At 41.8% G+C, this 12022-nt stretch overlaps 1 protein-coding gene across 1 annotated transcript; it reads left to right on the forward strand.

Annotated features, from left to right (window-relative positions):
* Nucleotides 1–9887: 9887 nt before the first annotated feature.
* On the forward strand, nucleotides 9888–10832 carry LOC143941285 (vomeronasal type-2 receptor 26-like). The gene has a single exon (XM_077463321.1). The coding sequence runs from the start codon at nucleotides 9888–9890 to the stop codon at nucleotides 10830–10832; it is 945 nt and encodes a 314-aa protein (XP_077319447.1).
* The last annotated feature ends 1190 nt before the right edge of the window (nucleotides 10833–12022 follow it).

A 12022-nucleotide genomic window follows, 5' to 3' on the forward strand; every position in this document is an offset into this window, starting at 1 on the left:
GTCTATTTCTGACTTCTGGTTCGGAGCATATTCTGTGGTATCCAGACTAATGAAGGGCCACCTTCTGGAATGATCCATGTGTTTCCACCAAGGTATACTGTACATGCTGCATCATTTTATACATCAGAAGCTTGGCTTACCTACAATATTATATCTGTACTTTTGCTCTTGAATAGATCATATAGCTCTATATTATCTCAGGTCCCAAGAGGTCGATGCTCCGAGGAATGTCTTCCAGGCTTCCGAAAATCTGTAAGAGAAGGATATCACCCATGTTGTTATAATTGTGCTCCATGTTCAGAAGGAGAAATATCAAACTATTCTGGTAAGCTTTATGTTTCTTTAAGTATAAACTCTGTTACTGAATTAGAAACTGAAAGCATTTAAAGTCCTTTAATTTGATTCTGTACACTTTGCAGGCTGAACATCTCCTTAAATTGTATGAAATTAATGATTACTGATGGTTCCTTTCTGCACTTTTCTTCTACCTCTGACCCTTCTGGGAGTGTTGGAGACTTTCTCAGGCAAGCAACTGGAAGCTCCTTCCTCCTCCTGTCTGTCTGACAAAGCCTCTGACATGTTTGCACTTATCTAAAAGAAATTATCTGGAAAATTATTTCACTGAAGAGACCAAAAGTGTAAAATACGGGAATGTTATTGTTACATACATGTTAAAGTTACAGATAGACTGTGTCATGGCCATCACTGAGGCTGGAGGTTCTTTGGTTTTCAGCAGGGCATCGTCACACTTTATTTATGACTAAAGCTTTCTTGAGATATTCAACATATTCTGTATATTGTTCCCAATTTTTTTTTTAAATGTATGACTTTTAATTCATATATAACATTACCATCTTAACTACAAAAACCTTTAAGGCAAATCACCAGACTGCCCTTTAACAGATTTACTGCTACAGAGCAGCCCCCCTGTGCAGGATCACGTATATACACGATTCTGCACTTCCACCTGCAGGGGGTGCACATGCCCAACCAGCGGGCTTCTTCTGCTGTGATTAAACACAGCAGAAGCCGGTCTGCGGGTGCTGGGTACTGGATGTCTGCTGGCACCCATTGATCATCAGTAAAACACACAGAGCTGAGTTGTGCCTATGTAAGCAAGGCAGATCTCTGTTCTGACAAGGGGGGGGGGGGGGGGGGGTGGATTCTGCATCCCTGCAAAGTGCAGAATAAATCCATCTCTTCCCCTAGTAAAAGCAGCACACACAGTACACAAAAACAATGGCTAGGCACACAGCTAACCCTTTTATCGCCCCTTCCCAGCCAGTGTCATTAGTGCATTGACATTGCCTATTTTTAGCACAGATTACTGTATAAAATAAAACATGATAATTACTGCGCTAAAATTGCGGTGGAAAATTGCGTACAGCAGCTACATACAAATGTGACAAAAATTCATAAAAACCAAAAAGGACAAATGTAGCGCTAAAATAAAAGTAAAATATAAATAGTGAAATATAAAAAAGAGTCCACTAGAGTTTATCTGAATGAACAATGGATTCTCGGAGCTGGAAGATCAATCCTGCATGGAGAAAAGCAGCAGACAGCTGTGTATAGATGAATGGTAAGGTCCAGATAAACTGGTATGATGAAATACTCTACCGGAAACAATGGACCTGCGTGTCAGTGACACCAGATTGTACGAGCGTATAGTGATAATCGCTTGGAGCGGCCGACTCTGTGAGGTCCTTCACTATCCACGAGCATCTAAGTGGATCGACATCAAGGAGGATCAGCAGACCGAGAGGTTGACAGCCAAGGCATCCAAAAAAGTGTTTCTCCGAACGGTCAATAAGCATAAGGAGCAAGTAGCATGTAGGAACATAAAAGAAAAAAAGGCTTTTTATTTCAAAAAATGCCAAATACATAAAATAAGTATAGAAAATGTGATCACATGGTTAAAAAGCAATATAGAAGGCGTGAGAAGCAGCCCTACGCGAAAATAGGACTTCAACTGGGGCATCAAACAGGTCTCCCATATTGCTAGACTATATATATATATATACTTATCATCACTTAGTGCACCAATGACAACGCCCAGAAAGGTCAGTGAGCAAAATAGCCAATGAGAGAGGTCATAACCAACCACACACCAATATCGGTAATAGACATAGGACACCAGAATATATCTAAGTTAATAGATCAATCAATCCCCACAGAGACCATATAAATTCCCCCAATCATAATGAACCTAAAAGTAAAACCATATGTGTGATATTAAGACTAGTCAATCAAGAGCCTGTTTAGGGTAGTTAGATCAAACCACCCACTAGATTTGTCCAATAGTGAGTGGACTTATATGTATCCCATCCGAATCTGTATCCTCCAGAGGGGACGCCATTAAACCACGTGGCAATGGTTATATAAGTGCTCCACCTGCCTGTATGGCATGGAATGCAAAAAGAGTTTTTCAAAAATGCCGCCTGTCACTGTCTCCCCGCCTGTGCTTCACACGCCTACCCTGCGTGGAATGCAAGCGGTGGAAAACGGAAGAGGAAGGACGCGCCACTTCCGTTTGCGCCAGGTAAAAATTAACACAGGGCGCTAATGACGGGAAATGGTCGATCCTGCGTGCCACCGTGTGTGGAGCGAATGTGGAAATTACGTCGTCCCGGAAGAGAGCACAGCCACGCGAGACACAACAGTCTCAAAATAGGATGCAATAGACTCAGTCTGCCCTCCAACTCCACCCAATGGGAAACCACACTAAAATGGATAAATATTGAAAAAAATAAACAATCAAATAAAAATAAAAAATTAAGGACATGAAATAAAAAATAGAAAAATGTATTAGAAATGCAAAATAGATGAATAATGGGAAAAATGAAATAAAAAATGGAAAATAAATAATGAAAAAGAAAAATGAAGTAAAAATAAATAATAAAGTAAAAAATTTGTGAAAAAGGAAATGAAAAGTGAACAATTAATAATAGATAAAAAAGTGAAATGGGAATTGAGAAATGAATGATGGATGAAAAAGTGAAATAAAATAATAAAAGAGTAATAATAAGAGACTAATAGAATAATGGGAAAATAATGCAGTGAAAGAGTGAAATGGAAATTGAAAAATGAGTAATGGAAGAAAAAGTGAAATAGGATAATAATAAAATAATAATAATAAAAGAATAATAGGAAAATAGGAAAATAATGGAGGAAAAGGTGAGAGAGAAAAAAAAAGGATAAGGAAAAGTTATTTTGACACTCAAGACTTATTTATAAATCAATTTATGTCCCATTTAACGTTTAAGCCGAAGGGTGAATAAGTCTTGAGGTGGAAAATCCAAAAAGTTTCTAATCTGGATACGCCACATATGCGAGACTCGCCCCTCCAGTGCGGAACAAGTCTGTCAATTATGACAAACTGTGTTCCACTCGGGTCTTGGCCATGATGTTCTGAATAGTGACGGGGAACGGTGTGGTTGGTCTTACCCCCCTTATATTAGCCAAATTATCACCGACCCTAATGGAGAACGTGCGAATGGTGCGGCCTATATATTGTTTGTTTCAGGGACACGTCAACATGTACACAATATATTTAGTTGCACAGGTGGTAAAATGTTACATGTGATAAGTACGTTGAGTGACCATAAATGTGAATGTCTCACTTTTACTTCTACCACACACATTGTTTAGACAAACATTGCATTTCCGACACAGATAATAACCCTTACAGTGTTGGAAAAAGGGAGTATGTTTAGGTGGATCGATGGTGTTAGGGGCAATTTGTCCCTGGATGGAACGAGCCCCCCTAAAAATAACTCCCGTATTGCTCGGAATGCTAGAACTCAGAATCCTATCACTCAGAAGTACATTCCAGTGTTTCTGAATGATGTTTTTAATTTGTCTGGATTGGACTGAGTATGACGTCAAAAACGACCACTTAAATTTATTTACATTGTCAGTTCGCTGATTGGATACAAGGAGAAAATCTCTATCTAATTTAGATATTCTATCAATTTCAGCCTCTAGATATAGGGACTGATAACCTTTTTCTATGAATTGATTCTTTAAAATTATCGCTTGTGCATGAAAATCGTCTACCTTTGTGCAGTTTTCCCTCAGCCTAAGAAACTGGCTCCGAGGGACAGACTTAAGCCACGAAGGAGGGTGACAGCTATCGCCCGGAATGTAACCATTCTGGTTGGTAGGTTTAAAGTAGGTCTTAAATTCAAGGTGGGGGTCAACCGTTCGAATCTCAAGATTTAAAAAGTGAATGGAGGTAGTACTAGCCTCATAACTCAGGCTAATACCTCTATCATTCCCATTGAGAGAGGTCATGAAAGTATCAAAAGTATCAAGAGAGGTATGATCACACAGGAGGAGGATGTCGTCTATGTACCTAGCCCACAGGACCAATTTGGGTGGCTGTAGGGCATAGACGAAATCCTCCTCCCATTTGGCCATAAAGAGATTGGCCAAACTGGGGGCAAATTTTGCCCCCATAGCCACATCCTTGGTTTGTAAAAATAATTTGTCGTTAAACCAAAAGTAATTATGCTGAGTAGCAAATTTTAAAAGATCGAGAATGAAATTGCGTTAAAGAAGGGGTAAAGCCATATTCTGGTGAAGATAGTATTCTACGGCTTTAAACACCAAATGGTGGAGAATACAGGTATAAAGAAAGGCCAAATCAGCCGTTGCCAAAATCATACCTTGTTTGAAAACAATGGATTGTAATTTCTTCATGGTGTCACCAGTATCCTTCAAATATGAAGGCATACGGCAAACCAGTGGTTGGAGATGGAAGTCTACATATTTCCCAATCCTGGACATCACCGAGTCAATGCCACTGACTATGGGACTTCCAGGAGGGTCAACTGGGTCTTTATGTACCTTAAGGAGGTAGTAAATGGTTGGAATACGGGGCACTGAAGGAACCAAGTAACTGCGTTCTTTTTTGTCTAGAATGCCCAAGGAATAACCCTCTCCAACCAGTCCCAATAAGGAGTTTTTAAACTTGGTGGTAGGGTCACAATTAAGGCGACTGTATGTCTTGCAATCATCTAGGATTGCGTCCATCTTAGCCACATATTTCTCTTTGTCTAATATGACTATAGCACCCCCTTTATCGGCCGGGCGTATAGTCAGATTTTTTTGTTTGCAAAGAGATTTGAGACCCTTTTTAAGATTGGGGTCAACATAAACCTTTTTCTTTGGCAATCCATCTAAATCTTTCAGTACAAGACTCCGGAATACACTGATAGCCGGAGCCATAGTACCAGGGGGATTGAATAAAGACAGATTGGCAAGACCTGAATGTACATACCCACCTGCACGCCTTATCTGGGGTTGGGAAGGGCAAGACAAAAAGTGACATTGGATATTTAACTTTCTGATAAATTTCTGGACATCAATAAAAGTGGAGAACTTATCCAACGTCTTAGGGGGAACATATTTAAGGCCCCTGTCTAACACGGACTTCTCTGCGTCTGTAAAGGTAACCAAACTTAGATTGAAAACGCCTTGGCAGGATAGGTTCTTTTTCTTTTTGCCTTGGACCCTCCTACCCCCTCGAGTGCCTCTTTTCGTGGAGGACTTCCCAAATAATCTTGGTTTGACCTTGGAAAACCTGATTGGTAAGAAGGCCCAGGTTGGGATTGATTATATCTGTAAGGTGAACGTGAACAGAGGTCTTCATCTCTGTTGTCATGTCCATATGTATCTTGATATGTAGTATGGGGTGGTTTACCCTGTAACGGGAAAAACCTATTCTGAGTATGAATCGGGGTACATGTTGAATAATCATATTCGTACCTCTCTTGACTATACTCCCCTCATTGGTCATGCCAATCCTATTGGTTTCATTATGGTTAGAATTTCTTCCCCTACCTCTAGGTTTTCCTCTACCGGTATTTTTCCCACCTCCTCCCCTATTGATGGGATGATAGGAGGGATAAGGGATTATCCCTGGGTAGGGACCATTATTGGGTTCATAGAAGTTGCAGGCTCTATTCCTTGGAGCCTGTGGGGGATAGTACGCCATACCAGGTCTATCTTGGACTGAAGGTTCGGGAAGTAACCTCTTGGTGACTGCAGGGGTATGAGGCTGGGTAACCTCCATTAGAGGGACCCCCTTCTGAGTTGGTGTTGCAGAGGCAAGCTTTTTTTTGCCAACCGAAGACCAAATTTGTCTTATAGTCAGTAAGATCACGGTTATATTTATTTTGTTTTTTATTCCGTTGATCTTTTTCCTCTTTCTCCAAATGCTTTCTCAATGTGGTGGAAAGGGAAATATATTCAGATGTAGTGCTAAAAGGGGATAATTTATCCTTAAGTTCCTTGATTTCTTTGTCAATTACAGACAATTTTATTTGATTCCTTTCATTAAAGAAACCTAGGAGTGTAATCCCCACTTCATTAAAATAACGGAACCAGGAGTCTATATATGAATCTCGTTGTTGGGGAAATACATCCCAATGGAGTCCCCTTGGAACCATTTTCTCCTTAATGCATTGTTCCAGGAAAGCTTGATCCCATTGGAGATGAATTTCAGTAGTCATCATATTTTTTAATCTAGTGAACATCCCACCTATTTCTGAATCAGAACTTGTGGTTACAAACACTCCATCTGTGTTAAGTGCTCTAGTGGTCCTATATTCAAATATATCCATAGTGCACAAAAAAATTAACAAAAAAATAGCAATAGCAGCAATAAACAAGGTCAAAATGTAACAAGGAAAAACGCAATAATTACTGCGCTAAAATTGTGGTGGAAAGTTGCGTACAGCAGCTACATACAAATGTGACAATAATTCATAAAAACCAAAAAGGACAAATGTAGCGCTAAAATAAAAGTAAAATATACAGTAAATAGTGAAATATAAAAAAGAGTCCACTAGAGTTCATCTGAATGAACAGTGGATTCTCGGAGCTGGAAGCTCAATCCTGCATGGAAAAAAGCATTTCTATTTTTTATTTCATGTCCTTATTTTTTTATTTTTTATTTGATTGTTTATTTTTTTTAATATTTATCCATTTTAGTGTGGTTTCCCATTGGGTGGAGTTGGAGGGCGGACTGAGTCTATTGCATCCTATTTTGAGACTGTTGTGTCTCGCGTGGCTGGGCTCTCTTCCGGGACGACGTCATTTCCGCATGCGCTCCACACACGGTGGCACGCAGGCTCAAGTGACGCCATTTCCCATCGTCCGCGTCCTGTGTTACTTGTTACCTGGCGCGAACGGAAGTGACGCGTCCTTCCTCTTCCATTTTCCGCCACTTGCGTTCCACGCCAGGTAGGTGTGTGAAGTGCAGGCGGGGAGACACTGACAGGTGGCATTTTTGAAAAACTCTTTTTGCGCTCCACGCCATGCAGGCAGGTGGAACGCTTATATAACCATCCTCACATGATTTAATGGTGCCTCCTCTGGAGAATACAGATTCGGATGGGGTACGTATAAGTCCACTCACTATTGGACAATTCTAGTGGGTGGTTTGATCTAACTACCCTAAACGGGCTCTTGATTGGCTAGTCTTAATATGACACATCTGGTTTTACTTTTAGGTTCATTATGATTGGGGGAATTTATATGGTCTCTGTGGGGATTGATTGATCTATCAACAAAGATATATTCTGGTGTCCTATGTCTATTACCGATATTGGTGCATGGTTGGTTGTGACCTCTCTCATTGGCTAATTTGCTCACTGACCTTTATGGGCATTGTCATTGGTGCACTTAGTGAGTATAAGTATATATATAGTCTAGCAATATGGTAGAGCTGTTTGATGCCCCAGTTGAAGTCCTATTTTCAGACGAAACGCGTAGGGTTGCTTCTCACGCCTTCTATATTGCTTTTTAACCATGTGATCACATTTTTTATACTTATTTTATGTATTTGGCATTTTTTGAAATAAAAATGCCCATCGATACCTTTGATTCTACACCATTGGGAGCCTTTTTTTCTTTTATGTTCCTTATGCTTGACCGTTCGGAGAAACACTTTTTTGGATGCCTTGGCTGTCAACCTCTTGGTCTGCTGATCCTCATTGATGTCGATCCCCTTGGACGCTCGTGGATAGTGAAGGACCTCACAGAGTCAGTCGCTCCAAGCGATTATCGCTATATGCTCGTACGATCTGGTGTCGCTGACACGCAGGTCCATCGTTTCCGGTAAGAGTATTTCATCATACCAGTTTATCCGGACCTTACCATTCATCTATACACAGCTGTCTGCTGCTTTTCTCCATGCAGGATTGATCTTCCAGCTCCGAGAATCCATTGTTCATTCAGATGAACTCTAGTGGACTCTTTTTTATATTTCACTATTTATATTTTTACTTTTTTTTAGCGCTACATTTGTCCTTTTTGGTTTTACTGTATAAAGTGTCAAAAGTGTCAGTTATGCCGCGTACACACGATCAAACAATCGGGTGGAAAAGCCCGGCAAACAATCCCCCCGTGTGTAGCCTCCAGTGGACTTATTTTACCCGAAAGTACGGCGGACCTAGAAAGTATTTTTGCACTCCAATCTTCCTGCCGGACTCGCATTTCGGCGGACAATCCGGGCGTTGGTATGCCAGTCCGCTGTACTTATGAAATGAGCGGACTTTTCCCGCGCGGAGAAAAGTCCGCTCATTTTGAGTGCGTCTCCAGGTAGACGGGCCAGCAAAGGAGGCGTCACTGGCCCCGTCACCTGGTATGGACTTAAAGGGGAACCCCAGGTCCACATCAGACCATTGTCCGAGCATGCTACCCGGCCGGCCAGGAAAGGGGGGACGAGCGACCGCCCTCCCCTCCTGAGCCGTACCAGGCGCTCGCTCGTCCCCCCTTTCCTGGCCAGCCAGGTAGCGTGCTCAGACAAGGGTCTGATGTGGACCTGGGGAGAACCTCCACGCCGATTTTTACGGCGTTGGGGTTCCCCTTTAAGTCCATACCAGGTGTCGGGGCCAGCGACATCTCCTTTGCGGGCACCGCCTACCTGGAGACACGCTCAAAATGAGCGGACTTTCCTCCGTGTGCGTGGGCGAGTCCGTTCATTTCAAAAGTACGGCGGATAGTCCGGCAGACTTAGTACGCCGTATTAGTCCGCTGAAAAAAGTGCTGTGTGTGGGCAAGTAGCCCGTTCGGAAAGTTCGGCGAACAGTCCGGTGGGAAGTCCGCCGGATAGTTCGCTACGTGTGTACGCGGCATTAGTGTCAGATTATATGCCACAATATCTCAGTCCCTCTATAAGTCGCTGATCACTACTAGAAAAAAACATAAAATAAAAATATCATAAATATATACCACACTTTGTACACCACAGTTCACATAAACCATAAAATCTCAATATATGCTTATTGGGATATATATATATATATATATATATATATATATATATATATATATATATATATATATATATATTCCCTGTTTCCCCTAAAATAAGACCTAGCCTGATTGTCGGTGTTGGCTGCAATATAAGCCCTACCACCCAAATAAGCCCTACCACCCAAATAAGCCCTACCCTGTTTCCTCAAAAATAAGCCCTACCCTGAAAAGAAGACCTACAAGGACTTTAACTAGGGCTTATTTGGAGGGTAGGGCTTTTATTGCAGACAATCACACTAGGTCTTATTTTAGGGGAAACAGGGTATATATATATATTTATTTATTCTTATTTTTTATTTTTATTTTTTTTTACTAACATGTACCAGAATACATATTGGCTTACATTTATGAAGAAATTCGATTTTTTTTTTAAATATTTATTGAATGTTTTCAAGCAGAAAGCATTTTTTTCAAGATTGTTGGTCTTTTTTTGTTTATAGTGCAAAAAACGCAGAGATGATCAAATAATGACCTGCTCATGAAGGGGGGTAAATCTTCTGGAGGTCAAGTGGTTAAGGAAAAATACAGAAATTAATATTTAAAACTGTTAAATAGCTGCCATGCTAATGCTATTTTCACTTATTTTTTACTCTACAGACAGTGAACTCTGCAAGAAATGTCCTGAAAATGAATTTCCTAACAAAGCTAAAACTATTTGTATTGACAAGGTCATCGAGTATTTATCATATGAGGAGGATATTATAGTTTTATTTTTTTCTATTACTTCAGTCATATTTGCTACAACATCTCTCCTTATACTTGGACTATTTGTTTGGTTTCGGAACACTCCCATAGTCAGAGCCAATAACCGGAACCTCAGCTTCATTCTGCTCCTCTCCCTCATACTGAGCTTTCTTTCTGTATTCCTGTTCCTTGGCCGTCCTGTGGATATTACCTGTATGCTGCAACAAGTCACTTTTGGAATTCCTTTCACCATCTCAGCATCTTCTATCCTAGCCAAAACCATCATGGTCTTCATTGCTTTCAAAGCCACCAGACCTGGAAGCTCTTGTAGAAAATGGGTGGGAGTCAAACTTCCCAATACAGTCATGTTATTCTGCTCATCCATTCAGGTTGTGAATTGCATTCTCTGGTTGTCCATCTCTCCACCATTTCAGGAGTATGACATGGACTCCTATCCTGGGAAGATCATCATTCAGTGTAATGAAGGGTCAGTTATCGGGTTCTACTCTATGTTGGGTTATATGGGGTTTCTGGCAGCTGTGAGTTTTGTTCTGGCTTTCATGGTGAGGACATTACCGGACAGTTTTAATGAGGCCAAGTACATCACCTTCAGCATGCTGGTGTTCTGCAGTGTCTGGATTGCCATGATCCCGGCCTATCTGAGCACCAGAGGGAAATACATGGTGGCTGTGGAGATATTCGCCATACTGAGCTCCAGTGCTGGAATAATATTGTGTATGTTTTCTCCAAAACTCTACATTTTACTTTTAAAACCTGAACTGAATACAAGAGGTGCAATGCTCGGGAAAAGAATGTTGTAAACGTAACACATCGATTCAATGTATAATGCTGTAGACCAGATTAACTGGTTGCCATCAAATTACGGCCAGGCGGCGAGGCTCTTGTGGCGGTAGGGTGTCATATGAAGTCCTCCCATTTAAACAGGGAATGTGCACGATCGTGTGCGTGCATCCCTGTTCCTTCGGTGGCGGCGCGTCACTGAGACACCGCTCGCCACCAAGGGGGGTGAACAGCCATTGGGTTTGACTGTTTACCACGTGATCGGCCGTGATGAAGTCACAGCCGATTACAGATAGTTCCACCCCCACTGTGTATGGTGCATGCACGCGAGTGCGCTGCACGTGCATGTCAGTGGCGGCGTGTTCCTGGGAACACTGCTCATCACCGACACTGGTAAACAGCCATTGGCCAGCTGTTTACCCACGTGATCGGCTGTGATCCTTTCACAGCCGATCACTAAATGTAAACAAACAGCGGTAATGAGATGTTACTGGGTTCTCCTCATCACACAACGATCGTGTGTGAGAAGGAGATTGTGGTAACATCTCGTTACCGCCTACTGTACACACCAATCCCACTGATTGCCCCCCAATAAAGATAACCTGTCACCGCCCATTATAGTACCTGTCACTCACAGTCCACCAGAGTACCTGTCAGTCCATCTGAGTACCTGTAACACTCCATATGAGTACCCCGAGTACCTGTCGCACTCCATATGAGTACCGAGTACCTGTCACAGTCCAACAGAGTACCAGAGTACCTGTCACAGTCCATTAGATTACCTGAGTACCTGTCACAGCCCATAAGAGTACCCGAGTACCTGTTACAGTCCATATGAATGCCTAAGTACCTGTCATAGTCCATCAGAGTACCTGTCAGTCCATCTGAGTACCTGTCATAATGCATATGAGTACCTGTCATGGTTCATCTGAGTACCTGACTACCTAACACAGTCCATATGAGTACCTATCACTGCCCTTCAGAATATCCGAATACCAGTCACCAGGCCATCAGAGTACCCAAGTACCTGTCACCAGGCCATCAGAGTACTCAAGTACCTGTCACCAGGCCATCAGAATACCCGAGTACCTGTCACCAGGCCATCAGAATACCCGAGTACCTGTCACCAGCCCATCAGAATACCCGAGTACCTATTTGCAGCCCATGCCTCATAGAATATACGTTGGAGTGTTTGCTTTCCAAAATGGGG

The sequence above is a fragment of the Lithobates pipiens genome, unplaced genomic scaffold (genome assembly GCF_037356315.1).
Source record: "Lithobates pipiens isolate NorthernLeopardFrog02 unplaced genomic scaffold, aLitPip1_a1.2 Scaffold_3, whole genome shotgun sequence".
Taxonomy (NCBI): Eukaryota; Metazoa; Chordata; class Amphibia; order Anura; family Ranidae; genus Lithobates; species Lithobates pipiens.